The sequence below is a fragment of the Megalopta genalis genome, chromosome 7 (assembly GCF_051020955.1).
Source record: "Megalopta genalis isolate 19385.01 chromosome 7, iyMegGena1_principal, whole genome shotgun sequence".
Classification (NCBI taxonomy): domain Eukaryota; kingdom Metazoa; phylum Arthropoda; class Insecta; order Hymenoptera; family Halictidae; genus Megalopta; species Megalopta genalis.
Genome location: NC_135019.1, coordinates 12,217,563 through 12,243,849, shown reverse-complemented (window position 1 = coordinate 12,243,849; position 26,287 = coordinate 12,217,563). Strand labels below are relative to the sequence as shown.

At 43.6% G+C, this 26,287-nt stretch overlaps 1 protein-coding gene across 29 annotated transcripts in view; it reads left to right on the top strand.

Moving 5' to 3' along the window:
• Window positions 1–25,666, top strand: part of Tm1 (tropomyosin 1) — a 61,646-nt gene extending 35,980 nt beyond the window's left edge. For 6 of the 29 annotated variants that reach the window (XM_076523822.1, XM_076523823.1, XM_076523812.1 and 3 more), the window contains 5 exons: window positions 4,566–4,636; window positions 7,323–7,398; window positions 9,007–9,069; window positions 10,586–10,655; window positions 21,046–21,763. In XM_076523822.1, the coding sequence (XP_076379937.1) occupies window positions 4,566–4,636; window positions 7,323–7,398; window positions 9,007–9,069; window positions 10,586–10,655; window positions 21,046–21,131 (366 nt within the window). In that variant the 3' untranslated portion in view covers window positions 21,132–21,763. Of the gene's footprint in view, window positions 1–4,565; window positions 4,637–6,355; window positions 6,427–7,322; window positions 7,399–9,006; window positions 9,070–9,355; window positions 9,419–10,585; window positions 10,656–12,288; window positions 16,771–19,817; window positions 20,016–21,045; window positions 21,764–22,655 lie in introns of those variants that run through there. The other 23 variants (XM_076523828.1, XM_076523831.1, XM_076523817.1 and 20 more) reach the window with 11 other exon arrangements.
• The last annotated feature ends 621 nt before the right edge of the window (window positions 25,667–26,287 follow it).

Below are 26,287 nucleotides of genomic sequence, written 5' to 3'. Positions count from 1 at the left end.
TAATGAAAAACGCCAACCAATAAGAAGCGAGCTTTGCTGACGCGAGTCGGTCGAGTCAACGAGCGCGCGAAACCCAGCTCTGCACATTGGCTCGGCCAAAGGGATTCGACCGCTCGACCGCTGGCGCCGTCGGCTCGGCCGGCACGCGGCAGCTGAGCTGGGATTCGACCGCTCGACCGCTGGCGCTGTCGACTCGGCCGGCTCGCGGCAGCTGAGCTGGGATTCGACCGCTCGACCGCTGGCTCGGCCACCTCGCGGCATCTGATCTCGCCTCTCATTGGTCATTAATTTTCGTTGATAACTCGTAAACGAAGCCGCGGTTTGCATTTTCGCTAAGGAGAAAGTTGCTTCAAATGATCTCAGGAACCCTCCATTTCCGGATTACGAGACATTTTTGAGACACCCTGTAGACTGGTCCCGTCAAAATCTCTCGGTAGTTCTGGCATTAATTCCGAAACGATGCTTCCGCTCGAAATTCTTAAATCAACTCATTCGTTGTATCTATTAAAAAGTAATTTCAGTAACCAGTCGCCACGACTGCTCGATCGTTCCAGCGTTAATTATCAGATCGCGGATACAAATTTCCATGGAAATCAGAATCGAAAACGCGCAAGACTTGGAAGAAGAAAATGCACCGATGTTCCATCGGTTTTCCACGCATTTTGAAATTCCGCCACGGCCGTTTTCGTTGCGGAAACCGCGGAAGCCGCGATCTGGCAATTGCACGCGTTACTTTCGGTGCACCTCGCGAGTTGCTCGATTATACTTGTAGATTTCGATGCCAATGTTTATCGCGGCGGAAGATCGGGGCGAATTACGTGCCGGGGACTCGATTGTGCACCGTCGATCACCGGAGAAATTCGGTTTCCACTCGACGAAATCAAAATTACAATACGAAGCCGCGGTGTTTCGTGGAACGACGAGGCCCCGAACGTTTTACGGTCCCGGCACACGTGATATTAACACAGTTGGTAGCGTTTGCCGGACAGAAAAGAAAGCTCCAGGCAACGTGAAAACGGAGAATCGTTCGGTGTTTCGTGCCACTTGTGTTCCACGGTTTCACTAAAATCGATACACCAATGGTTATCTAGTCCTCAAGTTTCACGGAATTCGAAGGATCGTTCCTCCGGTAACTTCGACGCCGATCTAAAAAAAACGAACCGATCTTCGCGAACCACGTTCGCTCTCGACGATCCCCGGAAATCGTCTTCTTGTTCTCTTTCTTTTTTTGTATTAACATAGATCTGTCGATGTTAACCCTGCAGCGTGAGCTGGTTAATCAACGTTTTGATTTTGCAGTGCGGTGACGAACGTGTCGTTTGCTTGTGATAACCGTTTTAACAAATTATTGCAGAGAAAACCGTCCGGGCCGAGAGCTAACAGCAACCGAGTGTTGTGATCATTCCTTTCCTTTTAGTTCTCTTCTATCGATAATCGCTTATCGTTCGCCGGCGATGCGCGAGCGTTACGCAAATCACTCGTTAAATGGCAAATTTATTCCGGTTACGTCACCGGGATTGCTGACCGGTGAAAACGTTCACTTGGAACGTCCTTCTCCGCTTGTAGTGGACGGACGAATCATGCTTCTGGCCCTTGGTCGTGGAGAAACTCCGTTTTATTCAGGAAATATTTCTGTGTTACACGAGATCGCTATCTCTGGCATTGATTCATGAATGTCGGAACGTCGGAGCCGAGAACATGTGCACACGAATTCACCGCGAAATTTCAGCGGTAAATTCGTTTCGTTCGTATTTCACGCAGAAAAATTGCCGCAGTTCCATTTTCATTAAGCTCTAATCGATTTTCATTGTCTCGACAAGTTTCCGGTGCGCTGCAAATTAAAATCGATTCATCGATACGACGGAAATGGATATTGAACGCGTCAATCGACGCGTCGTTCGAGCCCAATTGTCAAAAACTCGAGGGTTAACCGCCCCTCGAAAGTTCCACAGCCGCGCAGCGTTCGCTCCCCGACAATTAAAAGTCTTCAATTAGCCGGCAATAGAGCTCCGACGAGAAACTAACTCCGACGTTCTCCACAAACGGAACCAAGTGCACTATCGACGGACCGCATTATGTCGATAATATCTCAACGTCGACGGCCAAAGGGCAGCTGCATCGATAAATTCGTTCCGAGGAGTCGATCGAGCTCCCATTTGTCCGATACCTTCCATTAAAGCTGCACGAAGCATGCCGGGCTTGGTCGAGGGAGGGGGAGAGCTATCAGGAAATTCATTACCGAGTGAAATTGACGGGATTTTTCCGAGGGAGGGTTGCGTCACGCTCGCGGCGTCTGTTACATGCATGATCGCCGTGGACGAGCAGCGAGAGAGCCGCGCGATCGACGCCGGAGCCAATCGGCAGGCTATTGATTTCGAGGTCGACGCGGATTCCACGATTTTTTTTTCTGCGGCGACCTCGGTCCTGCTTCGTGTTTTCCCTCGGCTTCGTGTCGATCGCCGGCTCCGAGAAGCTAGCGGAGTCGTCTTTTATCTGCTTGGCCAGTCCTCGCGAGATCCGCTCCGCGACTCGAGCCCAGTCGCTTCGATTAGGATTATCTGCGGTTCGTGCTCGCCAGTCAACACACCGTCTTCAGCATCGAGCTGCTCCATCCTCGTCCTTCCATTTTGTTTTGCCACCTTATCGGTCTCCCTTCAGTTTGTTCTTTCATTTCGTCATTTTTAATTTGATGTTTCATTTTGTATCTCAATTTTATTCTTTTATATTGTCCTTCTATACATTCGTTTAGCCCTTATACTTCATTCTACCTCCTCATTTTTCCCTTAAATTTTGTTCTTACATTTTGTCCTTTCAATTCGCTCTTCCATTTGGTTTCCCAATTTTGTTCTTTTGTATTGTCTTCCTATACATTCGTTTAGCCCTTATACTTCATTTTACCTCCTCATTTTGCCCTTAAATTTTGTTCTTCCATATTGTCCTTTAAATTTGCTCTTCCATTTGGTTTCTCAATTTTGTTCTTTCATCCTTGTCCTTTCATTTTGTCCTTCAATTTTGATCTCCCATTTCGTCTTTCCATCTTATTGTTGCATCTTGTCATTCCATTTGCGCCCTCGTAAAACAAAATCGCCCCCTACGGCATCTTATAACTACAGCATCGTAAATGACTATAGCAATAGTCTTCAAGTTTCATAGGCATCGCGCAGCCCTTTATCAAAACGGTGGACGCAAAATCCACAGAGCATCGTGTCGTTCGATTTCGTTGCCCTATTGTATACTTTCGTGCGAGAGAATGGTCATCCGTAGTTCCTGCGATCGACGACCATAACCCTAGGATTCGAGTTTCACCGGTATTACAAGCCTTTATCGCGAATGTAGACACGTCCACCGCGCATTCCTCTCTTGTTCACACAGCGAACAAAGCTCGTTTCGCGGGCACAGGCTCCTCTAGTCCAATATTTGCGATTCCATCGCGAAGAGTATTGTTAACCTAACCCAGACCTAACCCCCCGAGGGGCCTGTTCACCGATGGAGATGTTTGCGATGGAATGCGGCGGATCCCGCGACAGTGGAAGTAGAAACCGCGATTCTTGTGGACTTGCCTAGTTTGTCGATTCTTAAAGGGGAATTCACGAGACACGGATCCGCAATGATGCGACGATAGCGATTCATGGCTCGCGGTACATTCTTATTGAATCGTACGATCCTCTGTTTGAGCTTTTAACTCGAACGGAGTTTGCGCAGTTCTCTTTGTTTATTCTGCCGACGAAAAATTGTTCCGATTGTTCCGCGGTCTTATCTTATCCGCGATGTTCCTTCGGCTTTCCGTTAGACCGTGTACTATTGCAATAACCGGTGGGAAAGAAGAATCGTTGCTCTAATTATACACTGTCCTCGTTACGAACAGTACAGGTCTTCGTGATTTAAGAATCACGTAAAATCGTTCCTAGATTTGTCAGAACTCCGTCATCAAACTTCGACAATCCGAAACATTCGCGGAGACTTGTTCCGTTTGCAGAATCCCTCCGAACCAGCCAAAATAATTAATTACCCCAGGAAATACAGAATCGCCAACTCGAATCCCCGCGAAACAATTCAAGTTCGTTTCCCAGAGAAGAGATCAGGATCAAGATCTCCGACCGATCTCTGTCGCATCTCTGTACGCTTCGTTCTCTGTTCCCAGCAACCTTCGCGGCCACTCTTGAATAATCAAAGCAATTCCACTAATAAAATCACACAGCTCCCAGCATACCGTCAGCTTCCTGTCGCCTATCTCTAAAACTCCGACACATCCGATATTCCGCGAAACGCCTAAGGAATCTGGGAGCACGATCGCGATAAAGGTGTCCCGACGGGAAAAACTCGAGCCGTCCGGCGGTCGGACGTATAAGGAGCGGAAACGTCTCCGAGGATCGCGGATTCCTCGAGCGGCGGAGCGGCTCCGAGGCGGAATCGTCGATCCGAGCCGCGAGGCCCGATGGCTGGGATCGTCGATCTTGGCCCAGATACTGGCGACACGGCTAGAGAAAGAGGCTGGATAGGCCGATGGGAGAAACGAAACACGCGATCACGAGGAGAAACCGTTTCTGTATGTGTCGTTTACACAGGTCGCCCGTAAATTGGCCATGGTTGAGGCCGATCTAGAACGCGCCGAGGAACGTGCCGAGGCCGGAGAGTCGTAAGCATCATTTTCAAAGAGAGTTCCTTACCCCGGACCCCCCGATGCACAACAACCCCACGTGCCAAGCGAGTTTTCCGACCCCGAATTCTGCTGATCGCACCTTTTCCCCCGTCTTTAGGACGCGCTGCACAATCTCACCCCCGCCCCCTCTAACACGCTCACGCGCCAAGGTGTTCCATAACGTTACTTTCTGTTTTTTGCGGCATTAATATCCCAGATCTTTAGCTAATGAGAGTTCGCACTGCGATTGTTCCTAGAAAGCGATTGAGAGTTGCTGTTGTTCTATCTTTCGGTGGCCAAAGGGCAGCTTCGAGATCTTGCCTTACCTAACCTGTGAATTTAGATCTTTAAAATATAGATCGATGACACGCGCGATTTAACTCTTAGCGCTCTGCGCGTTTCTCGACTTCAGCAACTTCGGCACATTTTTGGAGCGGAGCGCCTGGGATAAAGGAAGTCTTATTTTCAGCGGAAAAGATTACACGTCCTTGCGAATGCATTTGATTTTATTTATTTTATAAATATACATTTTCCTATTGTAAATAAAAGATAAATTTTAAATTTTGTGATTCACCATGGTGTGATATCTTTGGTAACAATCTCCCATGTGCATTCTAGGTTTACTTGGACAAGTGTCACAGTATTCACTTTGCCAAATAGAGTTACTAGATATTTCTTTCAAGTTTAGAACATTTTCCGCGTAATTGTTGGTTTCCTTTATAATTTCATTTACCAATTCGTCCGTGAAAAATAATTTAAAATATTATATCGGCTGTTCAATATTTGTAGGAACTTGTGGTCCAACGACCTGTGGCAATACACTAAAAGGTATTCTATCTGGAATATGTAATTCTTCCGTAACATCAGGCCGTTCATCCAAGTCTTGTAACAAATCTTCGCTTTCACTTTCAATAATTCTCATTCTTCGTCTCTTTGGTAGTATAATTTCGCTACTACTACTCGAAGCGTCAGAATCATAACCAACATTGTCTTCAACAATGTCTTTTAACTCTTCAAAATCAAATACGTCTTCGGTATCACTCGGCTCTAAATTCTCATCGTAATATTTATTTTTCTCCATGTTGCTAACCATAGAAAAGGTCAAAAAATGGTTTAATCGTAATGGTACGGACTTAGCACGTTTTAACTACAGATAACAATTGCTAACGCCGACGACAACGTATGCTAAAAACATTTAGCTCCGCAGCGGAGTCTTCGGAGTTACGGATCAAATGACAAATGTCTCCGTAGCGGAGCCTTCGGAGCGCTAAGAGTTAAAAAAAGTTTAATTGAATAAACTTGAATTTAAGTGTAACAGCAGTTCACTATCGGAAAGAATTTCTAGAATTGCTAGCTCGATAGGCGGTGAGATTGGTTCGATGGAGGATCCGAGGGTTGGAGGAAGCGAATTATCCCTTTGGCCACTCGTCCAAGAGAATAGAGCCCATAGAAATAGTTCACCGAAGTACGCAGTCGTTCTCAGTCATTCTCTTGGACAGCCAAACAGGTTTTCAGAGCGCGGACTCGGCGATGTTTCGAGCGGATCAAGGACAGACACGGAGCCCGGCGATGCTGTTCAGGACACGTTTGCATGAGACCGATATCATTTCCGTTCGATTTCTTTCTTTCGTAATGTTTCTCGTGTGATTTTTGTTTTTAAGTTTCCTACGATTCCTTGCTTCTTTTTCGCATGACACGTGTGGCTGTTGATCACAGGTCGCCAGAAAACTAGTCATGATGGAACAGGATCTCGAGCGAGCCGAGGAGAAGGCGGAACTGTCGGAAGGGTAGGTGGTTCAGTTTGTGCATGAGCCGGTTCCCGTAATCGTTCTTTCACCAACTTATCCTTGCCTGGCGCGGACGAACACTGGTCCCCGAATAACCGCCACGAAGGATTCGGCGAAATTTTAAGAAATTATGTTGCGAGAATTATTTCTTTGCTTTGAAGAAGAGATCTATAATTTTTCTATTTAAATAGCGTAATTTCCCAAAATGGCAACATTTATTTTAAATCGGTCAAAATAGTAGTATACTAAATTATATATTATTTAAATTTTAAAAGTTTAATCCCAAGCAGATTGAAATTTCAAACAAATCCATGAGTTTCACTTGTCATTGATAGATTGCGTGGATTTTTATGCAAAATAAAAATTCTCTTTCCTCTTTTAATAATTTTAATAAGCTGTATATAATACAAAAATATTCTGGAATCTTTTTAGCGTCTTGAAAGTTTTGTTTTCGATCATTTTTGTCAAAAATACATAAAAACCGCAACTTATTCATTAGCGTTTGTTGCGTATTCCTTGTTGCACTTAATTGATCAGCTACCAATTTAGATTAATCGTTGCAATCTGAATAGTCGAGTGCACAGGAAAGTCGGATGAATCATCATTCTAGTCTTACCTGTGCAATTACAAAGCAGTTATTTTAATTGCTAAACGCATCCACCGTCGGAGCGTGCTCGGCGGTTAATTTTAAATGCGAGCGAATTTGAATGTTCGACGCGAATGTTGAGATTTAAATGTCGGGTATCGATTGTTATTGGTAAATTGGAAATTGGTCTGAACGATTGTACGAAAGGAACGGGGCCAAGTGTTCGTCCCGCAAGAAGAAAACTCGCTCAGGTAGGATCTCAACGTCGGCGGATCGAGATCACGATTCTAACAGTTGGCTCGTTTTGCAGGAAGATCGTCGAGCTGGAGGAGGAACTGCGCGTGGTTGGCAACAACCTGAAATCCCTCGAGGTCTCCGAGGAGAAGGTAAGCGCCACGGACGATTTACAGTACAAAAATATTCTATTCACTTTCTCTTCCTTTCGAATTCACTTTCGACGGAACCGCGACAAATATACGGGAAGACCTACTCGGACATGTTTATCTTCCTTTCATCGGCGCGATGAACCTCCGTCATAATTATTATTCGTATGTATTAATTAGAGAAATTGTGTTTACGAATCGTTTCTGTCAATTAGTCCTACACGAATTCAATAAATTCTATAAATTTCTATAAATTAGCACTACGAGTCCTTTTCTATAAATTTCTATAAATTAGCACTACGAGTCCTTTTCTATAAATTTCTATAAATTAGCACTACGAGCCCTTTTAATCAATTAAATCTTTTTAACAGTTTTTTATATCTGTATGAATTCTTTCGATAAATTATTTCTCCCGATTCTTTTTTACGAATTGTTCCAACATGTTAATTCTACAAATGACTTTTACGGATTATAATTATACGTTCATAATTTTTATGAATTCTTTCCACGAATCGATCTCTAAATAATGCACCGAATGACGGAGGTTCGGACACACAGAATGTCACGAAATTAAAGCATTCAAATTTTTGTCTGCGTATTTCGTGGTTAGAAAGACGATGTTTCTGTCGATAAAGTGCGATTATCTGACTTCGTGGCATCCTGTGTGTGCGCGTGCCTTGGTCATATTTGTGGCGAATTTTAAAGCCGATTACGCTCTTGAATAGAATTCATCGTCGGGAAATTAGAATCAGCCTTTAAAATCCGGTCGTTCAATAAATATATTGAATTGAATTGAGAGTACGCATAAATCTGTAGATTCAAAGAATTCTTATTGCACACCCGATATACAGAGTAGCGTATCCGAACGTAATGTACAGATTTCGTAGATTTTTAATAGCGAACCAGTAGATGTATTGGGTTGGGGAATAAGTTCGTAGCGTTTTTATCAAGCAATTCGAAGGCGATTTTCTTTGTTGTTTTCGTTAAGCTCGTGAGGCACCCAGGCTCCCAATTTTTCGGCAAATCCCATTGAACGAAGATGATTGAGAATCGTTTTATGATCGCAGTTCATTTTTTCGGCCAATTCACGACTTGTTCGGCGACCGTCCTCCTTCGAAAGTGCTTTGAGACGCTGTTCGTCGAATTCAGGTCTTCCGCTACGGGGCGTGTTGTCAACGTCAAAATCGCCATTTTTGAACTTCGCAAACCATTTCCGTGCTGTAGACTCGCCTATGACACCTTCTCCGTATACGTTGCAAGTGTCCCGGGCTGCTTCAGCAGCTTTTTGGCCTCGATGAAAAGCGAAGAAGAGAAGGTGTCGAAAATGTTGCTTTTTACCTCCTGAGTATTCCATTTCTAAGCCTCGAAAGTAATAAAAACTTAAATTACTCAAAAAGACGATTAGCACAGTTTCGTAGAACAGAAAGAGCTCTATCGAATGAATATTATACATTTTGTCAAACAGCAAAAGATCGTTGTAAGATAAAAGAAAATATAAAAACGCTACGAACTTGTTCCCCAACCTGATAAATTCGTAGACGCGCGATCTCGCTAGACTGGATCGACGATCGGTGCGATCGAGATGAATAATGGTCACGTTACTGTACATAGGCGAACCAGCGCGAGGAGGAGTACAAGAACCAAATTAAGACCCTTACCACTCGCCTAAAGGAGGTACAGATCCTTAGAGAGTGTTTTTGTTGCACCCTGTTTTCTCTGACCAGCGTGTGATTTGTCGTCGCGAGAACTTAATGAATAATCGTTAACCGCCTGATCACACTCACCCCGCCCACAGAAAAAAAAAATGAAAAGAAACTACACACTCTCATCTTTCTAACCGACATGTCTGTCTTCTCTTTACTCTTCTCTTCTCTCCTCCCTAATGTGTTTCTTTTTCATTTTTTTGTAATCCTAACGTGAGCTCGTTTTTTTCTCTTTTTTTACGCTTGACTAAAAATAGGCGACGCAAAGAGAGGAGATTTACGTGGGACAGGTGAAGATACTGGATAGTCAATTGAAGGAGGTAAGTGCAACGGTAGTTTCAGTCGCGAAAAGAAGTTGAAATTGAGTTTTTAAAAGAAAATTCGTAAAAGCAAAGTCCGAACACTCGATTCGTTTTGTTCGTTCATTCGTCTTTCAAATTCGTTTCTCGTTTCGATCACGACGCCGCAAATTAACCCTTTGCACTCGAGCGGCGATTCTGAGGCGCCACTAAAAATTGTTATATTATTTTTCAAAATAACTGTAACAGTATCAGACTCGTTTATATCTAAAGGACTGTTAAAATTGCAAGTTTTGTACTTGCCGGATAAGCTTCCATACGCATAAATCGCAATGAATCGTATAAAACAGAGACATTGTAGATCAGAAAATATGTTTAAAATATAATTAAAATAGCTTCGAGTGCAAATGGTTAAGTCGCATCGCTGTATAATTGTTGGCGGCTTAGTCGAGGACTACGCACCTCTTTTGTACAGTTTCCTCTCGTATTTCGCACATCGTTCACGTCTCGGTCACGATACTATCGCACATTACGCACGAGTGTTAAAGATAATTGCGGGAGTAATGCTCTTAATTGGTACATAATGCTGAAGATGATTAATCTCGGCCGGGGAATTGAAGGATTTTGATCTCGTTCGAGCTCGCGATCACGAGGTACAGTTACAGTTACAGTGTTTTTGTGGACAAAAAGATCGTATAACGTGTGCAATCGACTAACGTGTTCGTTTCTAAAATGAAAATCAAAGCATGGAGTGAGCCTTACTAAACGAAATAATCGGAAAGAGTTTACTAATAAGAATTTTCTAAAAAAAAAAAAAAAAGAAAAAGATACTGATTCCGTCGATTTTAAAAGAATCAATCCCATTGGACTGTTATTAATTTCTGACTTACGTATGCGTAATACGTTCTGTAAACGATCAACAACGGACTGCAGTTTCTACGCGCAGATTTGCCTCGCTTTTGTTTCACGTTCTCCACCGACTGAACGCGAGAAATCTCTGTAAAATTTCAATCTCCGTCGAATGTCGCGACGGTGCGTACAAATCTGCAGTCCGAAATGTTAGCAAACGTGTGCATGCATGAGAGACAATCTCGTAGACGTAGACGCACAGAATTTTAAAATCGACGACAAATCACATCGGACTCCGCGACTCTGTCCACGTATATTAATACACTTTCTGTGCTGCAGGCTGAAGCTCGTGCTGAGTTCGCGGAAAGATCCGTGCAGAAACTCCAGAAGGAGGTCGACAGGCTCGAAGGTGCGTATTCAGACAGCATTATACACGTTCGATACGTTTCTCGTTACGTTACCGAAACTCGATCACACGGTTCTCTTCAGTTTTTATTCGTTCCGTAGCCGTGGAACAACCTAGATTAGAAACACGTTCGATCTCCTGACAGTAGAATTTCTGCGATTTAAGTTCGAAAAAAGAGAGAGAGAGTGGGAGAACTGCAAATTGAGAATCATTGATCGAAGGAGGCGAAGTATGAACGTCGGAACATTAGGACGATGATGGTAGAAAATCGTCGACGATCATTTAACATTTATTATCAGGAACATCGAGTTCGTAGGCAGATGTGGATTTATCTGGCGATTTTAGGATGACGAATTATTCAAATTGTAGACGACAGTCGATATTTAAGATTCGGAATTGTTATTCGAAATTCTTTGGTAATTTATTCCGTGATCGATTCCGATTAGACTGCGAACATTTATGCGTTTAAAATGTTCACGACTTCGTGAGATATTATTTCCTATTAAAGAAAGTTAATAGGAAATAAAATAATAGAATAGAAAAAGAATAATAGAAAATAATAGAATAGAAAAAGAAGAATAGAAAATAATAGAATAGAAAAAGAAGAATAGAAAATAATAGAATAGAAAATAAAAAAATAGAAAATAAAAGATTAGAAAAAGAAAAATAGAAAATAATAGAAATTTCGTATCTTTGTTGGTGCAAGAAACTCTGCCACGTTAATTCTTTGCAAATCGTTTAGTAATAGATATCATCTATTGTAAGGTGATATCGCCGACCAGGATAAGTATCGCTGTCGTCTGCAAAAAAAAACCAGCAAAAAACATATTAGAATCTTTCCCAAAAGCCACAGCCCTATAACAATTCTCAAGGGAGTAAAGAACTGTAACAGTTGAAAAAGTAGCCACATCTTTTTACGGGAATCTTTTTCGAACAAGCATCACAAGTTGAATCAATACAGTAAATTCTTCCTAATTTTCCATCAGCTTGTAAACAAAAATATAACACTATTTGAGAAGTTGAGATACGATTATTGGAGCCTCGCACCTCGTTTTCGTAATTGTTGACAACAATCGGCAACTATAAAAACGAGCCGCGAGACTCGAATAATCGTGTCTCCTCTCTCCAAATTGTCCATTTTTGTTCACAAACTGCAGAAAGATTATGTCGAATTTACCGTACATTGTTCGTTGCAGTTCAAACGCGCCTACGCACCTTACTGCGCAAAAATGTTCAGTCGCGTCACTGTCAACGTCCGATCAATAACGCGCATACTTCGACGAGAAGTATGTGCAGTTAATTAGCAGTTGAATCGGACCGACAATTCTTTTTTGCCGCAGACTCTGCGACAGTCGCCGATTAACTACGACGGTCAATAAAAATCAATTTACTTGCGATTCTCGTTTAAGAAACATTCTAAACCGCTACCGCGCGTTCAGGCTGTTACAAAACCTCCCCCCCCCCCAAAAAAAATCGATCCAACATCGACCACCTCCGAACGAAAACCGCGTGCCGTGTGCGCCACCCCCCACCCCCGTCCACTGATCGACTAACCACCCCGCGGAGTGGATTTTTGCATCGAACACCAGCGTGGCTTGGCGTGTGTGCGCTTTCCTCTAACAAGTAATCTTTCCAGACGACCTCACCGTCGAGAGAGAGAAAAACAAATTGCTCCAGGAGGAGATGGAAGCCACCCTGCATGACATCCAGAACATGTAGATCGTGTTTCGCGGGGCGGACAGAAACACGACTAAAAATAACAGAGATACAGAAAACACACACACGAATCATTGAGAGAGCGAGAGAGAGAGAGAGGAAGAGAGATAGAGAATGAACGAGAGCGAGAGAGAGAGAGAGAGAAAGAAAGAAAGATCGGGGGGATAGAGAGCGAGAGAACGATAGGATTAACGAAGAAAAGTAAACGGGAAGAGAGGGACGTTCGTAAGAGAGAGAGAGAGAGGGTGAGAAAGTTAAATAGAGCTGAACGGAGATAGCTGGAGGAGAACGACCGCGGAGAAGTAAAATAAATGGCACGGCAATCGCCGTTAGGGAGGAAACGAGAGAGAGGAGCTACGCGGCGCGAGCGCTTCCGTGTGTATGGTGCACATCATCCCCCCATTAACTTCGACGGACAAAACCACACGCAGTCCCTTTTAGGCTAGACTCGCGCGTCTCCCTCCCCTTTCTTATTGTATCAGCAACAAGCCGGTTGCGCATTTCTTCTTCATTTGTATGCTCGTCTGTGTCTGTCTGTTTGCAAGTGTCCTGCTGTGCGTGTCTGTTGCGCGGGTGTGCCTGTTTCTGCGTGCGTGCGTGTGTGTGCTTTTGCGCGAGCGCGTGCGAAAGTGAGGCTGGAACGAGAGACGACGACAACAACGACGACGACGACGACAGGATCGAGAAACGACGGATAAAGCCTGGGACAAGAGATAAACGGAAAGAGAAACAGAGCGCGTTTTCCGTCAAAGGGATACAAAAAGGCTGCTTCTTCCCTTTGCTTTCGAATCGTTTTTCCCTTTATTCTTCTGCGTTCGACACACGTCCGGACCGCAGTGGGGCTTTCCTTTTCGCGTATCGACGTTCCCTCGATACGCCGATACGCGAGATTCGCGAGCGAGCGAGCGAGCGTTGGCAAACGCTGGAAACACGATCGATCGATCGGGAGCGTGTACAATCGTCGAGGAGGAATTTCCGAGCGGCTCCGACAGGTATTTGTTGTCGCAAACCTGTACGCTGGGGAATGCACAATTCCGGGAACTTCGTCTTCTTCTGCTTCGACGCGGTTTCAGCCGCGCGTAGCCTGGCCCCGCGACGCTGTTTTCGAAACGTCCGGGGAGCGGAACTCCGAAGGAAGAATCGTCGATCGAAGTACCAACGCGCGTTCACTATAGGCAGACTCGACAGATTTGCGCATTGTCGTTGCGCAGTCATTGTCCGCGGTGTAGCTTGCGTTCGTTTCGTTGTCGGGCCGAGGGTCGTTCTCGCGCGAATTGCTATTTTTTCCGGATCGTTTCGCGAACGCGGGAAACGAAGGGAACAGTTTCTTCGATTACCGCAGGATTTCGCGCGGTGAGAACGAAACGAGAACACAGTTGAAACTGTTCTTTAGAAACAACGCCACTCGAATCCGGCGTTTCATCGAGCGATTTCTCACGGTTGCGTTTTCGCAACCCCGATAATTACGGGGAATGATCAGAAGCAGGTTTAAACTTCTGAACCTAGCACGAGTAATGTCTCCCTTATTGACGCTTAGATCGCGCACAAAAGTGGACGATTCGGGAAGGGGAGACGCGATTAATTTGAGTCTCGCGCCTCGTTCTATAGTTACGAATTATCGACAACTGTAAAAACGAGCCGCGAGGCTCGAATAATCGTATCTCCTCCCCCCAAATTGCTCGATTTCGTGCGCGATCCGAGCATCAATTAGAGAGACATTGCTGTAATTTTAACGCAAGTTGTTCGTTCCATAAACGCGCGGAGATCCACATTCTTACGAAACTGAAAATTCTACGATTTTACAAGTCTCTCAACGATTCTTCTAGAGGCTGATTCATAATTAATGACGCTCGCGATGGCTTCCATCGGAAGCCAGCGATGTATGAAATCGCGAAGTATATGCTACATTGCTTCGTTTTCGCGAAGAAATTTCTTCTCGACGGAACTCGCGCGGCTCGCGGGGATTCTTTCTTCTTCCATAAACGATTCCACGTTCTTTCATCGTTGACATTATTCCATTTTTCGTTTATTTTTTTTTTTTACATATGAAAAGAAAACTATGAGTAACGACACTCACTGCCAACATTCCTAGGTAGAAGATAATCCGATCGCTTCGGTAGAATAAAGTATTTAGGGGATAGCTGAATCGTGTTAGCCCGCCGCAGCCTAAAGATTCATTGGCAACGCTGACCAGCGACGTCCTTCGACGAATTTTTGTACATTTCTATTCTAAATTGTGGTGGACGAGAGCTCCAAGAGACGGGGTTCGATGGAGACGGGCACGCCGTTCGATTCTTCCCGAAGGAACAAATGTAATCGGAACCGTGGAAAGACGACTGTTCGTACGAGTTCGCGTCTCCCAGGTAGATCGCGATCGAAGGGCGCGTGATCCGTAGATCGGCCGAGCATATTTAGCCGCGATCACAGTAAATTCTTCCAAATTGTTCCTCGGCTTTGCTGTGCAAAATCAAATTGAAATAAAAGTCGTTACATGTGGAATTTTATAGGAATTTACAAATAAAAGATTTTCTGTTCCTATTCGCGCGTTTTACACGATCATCTTAAAGTACGAAAAGGAACAATAATAATTAACGCTAAACCTACCGAGCATTAAACGTGACGAATGTGTGCGTCGCTCTGTAAGAACAAGACTGAATTTATTCAGACTTTCCACAATATTTATTACAATGAATCAGCGACCCCCCTCCCCAAATGTGTCCCACAGCTTGTAAGCAAAAATGGACAGTTTGGAGAGGGGAGACACGTTCGTTCGAGTCTCGCGGCTCGTTTTTATGGTTGTTGACAATCGGCGATTAGAGAAACGAGCCGCGAGGCTCGACCAATCGTACCTCCGTTTCCCGGATCGTCCACTTTTGTTTACGTTAAGCCGAGCAACGTTTTCGGAGAATTTGCTGTCCCTCGAAGACGGGACCTCGTTCGAGAAACATTCGCGCGTCCGACCTGGTTTCGCGAGGAATCGTTCGCGCCCGGTTCGAACCCCGTGTTTTAGGCGACTGCTCTGCATTTAGCGGGACGAGGACCGTTTTGGCAGACGGCCTCGACAGCGTCTCGCCTCGATCGGGGGGATCCGCGATCGCGGAACACATTCCCGGCCGCGTCGGCGCGCCTGCATTTAACGATCAATCGACTCCGAGAGGCGGACGAGCGAATCGACGTTCGAGAATCGTGCCTGTACATATTTATTCTAGGTGTAATCGAGCGGGGAACGCGATTGTCGCGCGCGTTCGAGCCGTCGAAACAGAGAAACCGGGCTGAACGAATCGACGTACGAAAAGAGAGGAGCGGAGACAGAGGGGGGAAGAAACACACGCCGATTCGATTCCGCGACGCGTAACACTTGTTCGGATCCATTGTCGCCGCCGTTGATCCGCGATCTCTTCTTAACGGCGCGACGACAAAAACTCTTTTCTCCTGTTCGTCGCTCGCGAGACGAGGCGCGCGGAAACTGCCCCGGACCGTTCTAAACAAAAAAAAAAAAAAAAAAACGCGGTTCGGAACACTCGACGATCCTCGTCGGCGCGACTTTTCACGCGGCGCGCACCCTCCGCGGATGTCTTTTTCAAGTATGTTCGCCGTTTCGCGGTTTTTCATTGTCGGAGGAGGCTGCTGCAACGAGGAGCGACTCCGCTTCAGCGACCGGAAGCCGATCGAACGATCGCGCGGTGTTCTGAAACAGCTACGAATTCACAGTCGAGACGACGAACCAGTTCTAAAAAAAACTGTCGCGGTTACAGTCGATGGCGTTAGAAAGGTCGACTACAATCGTGTCCCGCATTCTTCATTCGAAAGAAGAGCGTGCGTTTGTCCCCCGTTGCCGCGAGCCCTTCGACGCGTGCAATACTTGATGCAGTTTCTGTTTCGTCGTGTCGCGCATTCGTCGGAAAAGTTGATTTTTGGATCGAACGGCTTCCGAAAGACACCCGAGGCAGATCGTCGTGTCCTCCGCAAGCATTACGACCGAATCGATGAGAAAGCACAATAATTAAAGGATTATCTCCACGCGTCCTATACCGTTAACGAATATAACGATTTTTGTTATTCCGATTTTTCACCGGAGAATAATGGCTGAGAGAGAAAGAGAGGGTGTGACAGAGAGGGAGAGAGAGATAGAGAGATAGAGAGAACGTAAGAAAATTTCTGTGCATGTGTCTGAAAGAAAGAGAGAGAGAGAGGGTGAGAGTGGAAAGAGTAATAAAGATAAACAGAGGAAACGCAGATACTTGAGTTCACGAGACAGTTTTAGTTTATTAATTTACTTAATATTAATAAAAACGAATGGAACGATAATAACACTAATATCATTGTAATGATAATGATTATTATATATATTGCTATTATTATAAAACTGTTTATAATATATATTTTAATTTTGAAAAAATCAGTGTGTCGTTTTGTTTTCTTTTTGTTGTTACGTTGTTTTCTTTTCTCCATCAGCTGTACCAACAAGCTAACTTTAATCCCCGCCCCTCTGCTACCACCACCCCGCCGACCCCCCCCACCCCAAAAGAACCACCCATCTATATCGAACGTTAACAAATGACTGCCAAAACGCGTTGCCACGCGAATAACACCGCTGCGTTGTGTTAGAAAGTCGTGTGTAGTTGTTGCATGCCCCGTACAACACCGAGGAGACCGGCCTGTGGTACGTATCGATACGGAACAACGGTGAGTAAAGTTGCTTGTTCTTTTTTCTCTTGGCTATTTTCACCGGGGACTTAACACCTAATCGCCTCGCATGACTCCGTCCGCTTCCGGTGTTTCGTTCTCCGATCCTCGTTATCTTTATTTTTTTCACACGGACAGTTAGCTGTCCACTTCACTTACTGTTCCATGCTGGACAAATTCTACGAACAGCGTGCACGGGACATGGAGCAGCAAACAAGCGGATAATTTTTGTTCTCGAGGCCGCCGAGAGAGAGATTGATCATCGTCAGCCGAAACGACGCTGCTCCAACTTTCTTTAATGACAGAGCTACAAAAAGCGTCGGAATTATTTCTGTCTCGAGGTCGCGGTATCTAGATCAGCGAATAATTCAACGAACGCGCTCCGCTCGGATTAATTCAGATGTAACAGATTTTCGGCTGCTCTCGGCGCGCAAAACGGAAATGACCGACGGTGATTTGAACGCACGGCGCAGAACACCGGCACAAACAACCAGGTCTCGAGAAACGGAATTATCAGAGCTTCGCTATCGCTGCCCCGAGTCCTGCGGCACCGTTCTCGATGAAAAATAGAAAAGCCGAAGCATTCGAGTATTCTCTCAGGTGTTACGAAGGAGTCCTAGTTTCCGTAAGAAATTGAAGTCGATAGAATCTCGGCTCTCCCATTTTATGCTTCTCTCGACGCGCACCGCCAATTAGGCAGTCAGAACTCCATAGAGCATCGCATGAAACAGATAAATAGCATAGCCTAATTGTACGAGTAATTGTAGACTTCGTGCTCCTGTCGGTCAACACGGATGTTAGCGAATTACCGAGTAGAGGAATCAACGTACCGGGCACAATGGAGATAACCAGCTACAGTAATGTCTCTCTAATTGACGCCCAGATTGTCCACAAAAATGGACAATCTAGGGAGAGGAGATACGATTTTATTTGATCCTCGCGATTCATTTTTATAGTCACGAATTATCAGCAACTATAAAAATGAACTGCGAGGCTCGAATAATCGTGTCTCCTCTCCCCAAATTGTACATTTTTGTGGAGCGTCAATTAGGGAGACATTACTGTATCTAGAAAGTACAGTAATGTCTTTCTAATTGACGCCCAGATTGACCACAGAAGTGGACAATTTGGGAAGAGGAGATACGATTATTCGAGCCTTGCATAGCCTTGACATAACCTTGACAATTCGTAACTATAAAAAACGAGCTGCAAGGCTCGAATAATCGTATCTTCTCTTCCAAAATTGTCCATTTTTGTGGATAAACTGAGCGTCAATTAGAGAGACATTACTGTGTCTAGAAAGTACAGTAATGTCTCTCTAATTGATGCCCAGATTGACCACAAAAGTGGACAATTTAGGGAGAGGAGATACGATTTTATTTGATCCTCGCGAATCATTTTTATAGTCACGAATTGTCAGCAACTATAAAAATGAACTGCGAGGCTCGAATAATCGTGTCTCCTCTCCCCAAATTGTACATTTTTGTGGAGCGTCAATTAGAGAGACATTACTGTGTCTAGAAAGTACAGTAATGTCTCTCTAATTGACGCCCAGATTGACCACAAAAATGGACAATTTAGGGAGAGGAGATACGATTTTATTTGATCCTCGCGAATCATTTTTATAGTCACGAATTGTCAGTAACTATAAAAATGAACTGCGAGGCTCGAATAATCGCGTCTCCTCTCCCCAAATTGTACATTTTTGTGGAGCGTCAATTAGAGAGACATTACTGTGTCTAGAAAGTACAGTAATGTCTTTCTAATTGACGCCCAGATTGACCACAGAAGTGGACAATTTGGGAAGAGGAGATACGATTATTCGAGTCTTGACATAACCTTGACAATTCGTAACTATAAAAAACGAGCTGCAAGGCTCGAATAATCGTATCTTCTCTTCCAAAATTGTCCATTTTTGTGGATAAACTGAGCGTCAATTAGAGAGACTTTACTGTGTCTAGAAAGTACAGTAATGTCTCTCTAATTGACGCCCAGATTGGCCACAAAAGTGGACAATTTGGGAAAAGGAGATACGATTATTCGAGCCTTGACATAACCTTGACATAACCTTGACAATTCGTAACTATAAAAAACGAGCTACAAGGCTCGAATAATCGTATCTTCTCTTCCAAAATTGTCTATTTTTGTGGACAATCTAAGCGTCAATTAAAGAGACATTACTGTATCTAGAAAGTACAGTAATACCTCTCTAATTGACGCCCAGATTGACCACAAAAATGGACAATTTAGGGAGAGGAAATACGATTATTCGAACCTTGCGGTTTATTTTTATACTTATAAATTGTCCACAATTATATAAAAAAGGGGCCGCAAGACTCGAATAATCGTATCTCCTCTTCCCAAATTGTCCATTTTAGTGGACAATCTGAGCGTCAGTAATCCAACCAACTGTCTGAAATTAGATCGACAGATCCGTTAGGATGTTTTAGAATACCTTGAATTATTTTTAATCGTTTGACGGACAGTTTTCAGGAAACGTTCACAGACATCGACAACACCACCATCGATTATCATTCATTTTAATCCCCGGCCCCCGTCGACAGACGTTCCCCTCGCTTCCCGATTCCGTCCACAAGGCGACGCTTTATCCGAACAGAGCTTACTTAACAGTTTAACTTAAAACGCTACGAAAATCGATACTACTACTGTTCTCGATCTGCACGATCACGGGACAACCGTTGCAGACGACCAACGAGGATGGTCGTGCGAACGCTTTTGGAATAACCTTGCGAATACTTGCAGATGAGATGGTGGTTGAGAAGGAGAAATACAAGGAGATCGGGGACGGCTTGGACCAGGCGTTCCAGGAGCTCTACGGCGTCTAACGAGCCAACTAACCGCAACCCTTCTAACGCTTCGATAAAACAAAAAACCGACTATCAAAACTATCGAAATCATAACTTTTTTCACAGTCTCGCTTGCTCTTAACAATCTTAATCTGTAAGTTACTTTGCGACTGCTTTTATAACACGAAGAAAAGCCGCCTAACCATCGAGACTCATCCTCCGACTAGTCTAAAATTAGCGGCAGCCTTATCCGCGAGACACCTTATCGCTGATAACCCTCGAATTTATAAATACGATGGGCCACATTTTTTTTTTCGCCATATCTTCGCGAACTTCTTTTTTTTTACTTCTTGCCTTATTCTCTGCAACATTTCTGCCGAATTTCTTCGGTATTTGTACGTGGATCGAAACGGAATGATCTCTTGAAAAATTAAAACCACTTATTTAAATTACATATTTTAACGTATTTTTTAAATATCGAATTCAATGACGATTTCGCTAAATATTAGATTCGTAACATTATCACAAATTCGCTTCAACTTGTTTGAAAGCATTTATTTGCAACTACAGGATGTCCCAAAAATGTCTCTCGATCCGAAAGTAGGGGATTCCTGAGATCATTTGAATTAACTTTTTCCTTAGCGAAAATGCAACCCGCGACTTCGCTTACGAGTTATTAACGAAAAACAGTGACCAATGAGAGGTGATCTCGACTGGCGTGAGGCGGCCCAGCCAACGAGCACGGAGCCCAGCTCCGCTCATTGGCTCGGCCGTCACGCGCCAGCTGATCTCGCCTCTCATTGGTCACTGTTTTTCGTTAATAACTCGAAAACGAAGCCTCGGAGAAAATTTTCGCAAAGGAAAAAGTTGCTTCAAATGACCTCAGGAACCTCCGATTTCCGAATTGCGAGACATTTTCGGGACACCCTGTATAGCGAACGCTACATGGCAACGGGGTTGAGAAAACGATTTCAGTATCTTCTATTTTAATTTGTTCATCGACAAAGGCAAGAAGCTCCGCAATGTTCGCACTCATTTTCCATACTTCACGAGATCCAGTAAACATAATAACGGAGGAATGAAAAAGAATTTTCTAGGACACAGATACACCTTAAGTTTAAGAACCACCGGGGCGCGTTACCCGAGGAATTCAGTGGACTAATGCGACCGTTTTTACCTTGCAGACGAGCTCGTACACGAGAAAGAAAAGTACAAATACATCTGCGACGACCTGGACCTGACTTTCACCGAATTGATCGAGAAGAATTAAACGATAGTCGGCGATCGAACGTGTCCATCGGCCGTCGAGGATCGTTGGCCGCCATCGCAAATTACGACCGGATACGATCGTGGTCGTTTTACCGAGCCAACTCGCTTACGTGTAACTTTGTTATTGTAACCAAAAAAAAAAAAAAGGGAAAAGGAAACAGAAAAGGAAAACACTGCGTTACCGAAAAGAGAGAACAGGAAAATACGTCGCGCCGATCTTCTTCCGGGTCTTCTGTATTTTTTATTTCCTCACCGACGACCGCGACGACTCTGCCTTTTTGGTTTTTCCGTTTTTAAATTAACCGGACTCGCAGCTCCCTCGATCTGGAATCATCGCGGTCGAGTCACGGTTTCTGGATCCGTTCTTCGGTATTTTCTATATTTTTTTTCTCTCTTCTTTCGCATCAACGTTTCCCTCCGTTGAGAAAGGCGTTCGTTCGGTAAGTACAACACTCGCTTACGGGATTCTCGCGCGGATGTCGAAACGCAGCGCCGATCCATGTAACCGGACAAACACAGGCAAATGAAGATTCAGCCCAGAAACGGTATCTTTATTCTACCAAAGGATTAACATACTGCGGATATTGTTCAATCGACCAACAATTATATTACAATAAAAAGATCTAAGAATTACGTGGTTGTACTTAAGAAGCTTCTGTCAATCGTACCCCTTTCCAAATCTGAACCCTTTGCACTGGATCGATGGTGATAACGGCGATACAATATTTATTTTATTGAGACAAAATCAAAGTACACACGTGCAACAACATTTTCAATCCTCGTTGCTCGGAATAAAATTTTGCTAATGGCAGGAAAAATTGCTCGCAGTGCTAAGGGTTCATTTTTGAAGATCACTAAAACACTAATCTGTAAGACTGTAATCTACAAATATTTTCCTATGGAGAAGTAAATATAGAAATGTAAAAAACCTATCACTTTAGTAATTATTGAAAGGTGTTTCACTGATTAACAAGCTCCGCTAACGACGAAATCTTGTCCCTTGCTCCTTTACTAATCTAGTGTAGACACCTCTCTCTCTCTTTAACAACCTAAACTGCCCTAAATAATAAGATTTAGGTTTTTCCTTCTCGTGTAGAACGTTAAATGTATCATTTTCCGTAAAAATCCATTTATTATCGCGTTGTTTAATGTACCAATAGATAATGCATTATATCTCAACGTTGTCATTTAATAACAAGAAGATTAAAAAATCCTGACAACGTTTAATAATATAATATATATACAAAATATTTTTACCACAGGCCGTTTAATGATCTCTTCACTTGATAAACATTTATACAAACGAAGTCGCCATAGATCTCTATAACTTTTTAATATATCTGACTATGCATTTTCTTAGCTTGCAAATTTCTTGCAAATGCTTAACTTGCGAACAATGCATTAACTGTCGGTACGGTCCCTGATATCCTCGCGATTTCGAAGGGCCCGTTCCAGTCCCGACTAACGCAACGATTAACACCGTCCACTAAACTAATGCCAAGTTCCCATCCTTTTTGCGTTGCAGATGTGGTGGTAAACGAGCGCTGTAAGTACAAAGCGATCGCCGACGAGATGGACCAAACGTTCGCCGATCTGGCCGGATATTAGCAGCCAGGCTGATTCTTCTCGAAACGGGGACGTAAAACACGTGCATACACGCGTAAAACACACGTACACACACCTATAATTGCGTATTCAGTACCTAGAACAAGAAAGAATGAAAAAAGAAGAGGACGGAGAAATAAGAATAATATCATACGAAAGAACCATGCTACGACAAAAAGAGACACTGCCAGCACGCGGACCTTTCAACGCACGACGCCCAACAAATTTAACGAAAAAAAAAAAGAAAAAAGAAACGATGAAATATCGTTGATCCCCGAGACGAAAGGACGCCCGGCGTCTTCTGCGTGACACCTACACAGCGAGATGGATCGCCGAGAGTGTCGATCATCGGTCGTCGACCTCTCGAATTCTTCGACTTTTATTTTTATTCTTCGGGGGAATTTAGGTCCGAAAGTCTTTCTAGCGTTTCGTAACAGTTTGATTTCCTGATATTGAGACGTGATTTTTTTTCTTACGACGCCCTTTTGGGTTTAGTTTAAACGAGTTTGAAAGTTTAGTTTAAATGTGTACTGTGAAAGCTTGTTCGACGGTCGCGGAAACGTGAATTCAGTTCCGACGATTTTTAATCATTCCATGACAATTTTAGTTTTTAGATACGACAATTTTTCACGCCATTAGATTTTGTATCCCGAGTTTCAGAGCATAAGAGTAATTAAGGTTTTTAGCCACGATAGTTTTCGAGTCGAGCGTTGAGTCGAGACGCTGTTTTTCATTCGATTGTTTTCTATCGCGCGACTGTTCGAAGCGTTTTATAATCGGTATCTCGAGAATTGATTTAGATATTAGTTCGACGATTAGACTGAAATCCTTCCGTTTCCTTGGTCAAGACTGCATCGATGATTTGTGTACAATTATTTCGAGCTTCCTAGTTCGTGCAAACGTGTACCCAAAACTCTTAATTTACGGCAGCACTTTATGACAAGTTTCTTGTACATTCGACTGTTTCCCAAAACGATGTAGCTTTTGTTAAACGAATTCCGTTCTTCCCTGGTTTCACTCAAGACTTGTACTACGAGACGACGCACCCCGATTATAAATCACCGTCTACATTAAAGCAAATCATGTGAACCATTAAAAATGGCAAACTTGTCTCTTGTCAGTATTTCTCTCGTCGACTTCTCTCATCACGTACTCGATCTTTACACGTTCCCCTCTCTCTCATTTTCATTACACACGTTCGACGACGTTTCGATTATAAACGATAGCTTTTAAGTTCACAGTTTTGTCGAATGTATACGTTCTATACGGTTTAAGTCGATTCATCGCCTGTTGATTCGAGGACAAGCTGTATAGGCAACAACCCCTTGTTGCGATTCATCCCCTAAACACCCACGGTTTCACGCTCGTCACCGAGTTCATCGTTCAATATAGCTTGCCACCGCACCAATACTATGTCGTCACGTACCTGCCATTCAATTTCGTCCTGAATAACGGCTTTACTTCGTGCCAAGGAATCACGGCAGCCTTCGAGCGCCGGCAGCAAGGGTTAACCGACGTCGTTATCGTCGAATCGAGACTCTTCAATTAGCGAATATTTAGGAATGACAATCGGAGAATGTCTGGCAGCCGGTCTGCGGATCTTTGCGCGCGTACGACACCCGCGAATCTGTATAAAGTGCGAATTAAACATCGGCAACGATTCGAAGCATTTTCGTTTAATAATGTAATGTCTCTCAGTCGGCGACTAAAAATTGTTCTTTGTCTCTGATTGCACGAAAATTGAGAACTCGCGTAAAGATCCGCGGTCCAGCGACGACTGTTCGTCGAGCAACGTTGCAAGAAATCGTCTCTTAAATCCGCCGAGAGATCCTCGGTGAAAAGCAAACGATTGATTCTTCGCTTGGTCTCATCGATGCGATCGAGAAATGCGATCCATCGATCATATCAGCCGTGTTTTAGCGTTTAAGTTCGCTGTTGCTGTTCATCGATTACGTTCCGTCGTTCCACGCTTGCTTCTTGTCGCCGAATATGTACATACAGTAATGTCTCCTTAATTGACGCTCAGATTGTACACAGAATAGGACAATTTGGGAACAGGAGATGCAATTATTCGAGCCTTGCACCTCGTTTTTATAATTGTTCGCAATCGGCAATTATATAAATGTGCCTCAAGACTCGAAAAATCGTGTCTCCTTTTCCGAAATTGTCTATTTCTGTGGACACACTGAGCGTCAATTAGAGAGACATTACTGTACATACATACAATAATGTCTCCCTAATTGACGCTGAGATTATCCACAAAAATAGACAGTTTACGTAGAAGAGATACGATTATTCGAGCCTAGCAGCTCGTTTTTATAATTGTTGAAAATCGGTAACTATAAAAACCGAGTCGCGAGGCTCGAATTCGCAAGGCTCCTCTTCCCAAATTGTCCATTTTCGTGCGCAATCTCAGCGTCAATAAGGGAGACATTACTATACTGTGTTTTCAAAACTTTGAAATTCGTGCTGGAGATTCTGTTGCACCGGGAAAGTCTTTCCGATCGAGGCGTTGATTTCTAGATGAATAATCGTCGATTGTAAAAAGGATTAAGACGAATGAAACGAGACGTTTTTTGAGTTCACAGAATTTTGTTCGGACGTGTCACATTTAATTGCCAATTGTTACCGCAGCAAGCCGTGCAACAGAATTCGGCATTGCTAGTGCATCTTTCCCAAAGAGATTCTTGAATGCATTTTATTCGGGCGAAAGCGACACGACGATTCCCGCAGGCATTTAGTCGTTAATTAACACTAACGACTAATCTGCATAGGAACGCTCGTTCATCGGTCTCGCCCGAGTCTATTTCGTGTGGACCCTGCTCAGAGTCTAAAACGCGCACCAGTCGCTGCGACTTCAGTTTTATACAATTTAACCCGTCTAACTGTACTTATATCACTTTCAATAAATCTGCATTTTTTATACCTGGACGCTGGACCCTGTTGATTGCTGTTTCTGTTCCGCTGCGAGCATTGTTTCCATCGTGCCGCTTCTGTTTCTTGCTTTCTATCGTCGTATGCCATTAATGTCTACGCGCATCTGTTCAACTTAGCAAATTGAAAAAATAAATACTCGCACGATTCTTAAATATTATTATACGTAAGATCTTATAATAATGCTTCGTCTATTCGTGGAAACAAATAAAAAAATTACGCATCGTATAGAAACAGGGACAAGATTCGTAGGAGGGCTAAAGATAGACAAATTCTGAAAAAGATCACGATATTTAACCCTTTGCACTCGAGTGGTGACTCTGAGGCACCGGTAAAAAAAATTGTTACACCATGTTCCAAGATAATTTTTACACTATCAAAGCTTAGATATAAGAAGAATTGTTAAAAGCCTGACTGTTGTGCGAGTGACAAAACTCGATTTCACGCGCACGAAATGCGCTTTGTCAAATAAAATGGAAATACTACAAGTCGGAAAAGTTGATTGAAATTTACAGTTAAAATTACTTCCAGCGCAAAGGGTTAATTTACTATATAACTAGAATAAAGAATTTGTATCTCTCTTAAAAATATGTCAGCGACAATTGTCCATAGAATTAT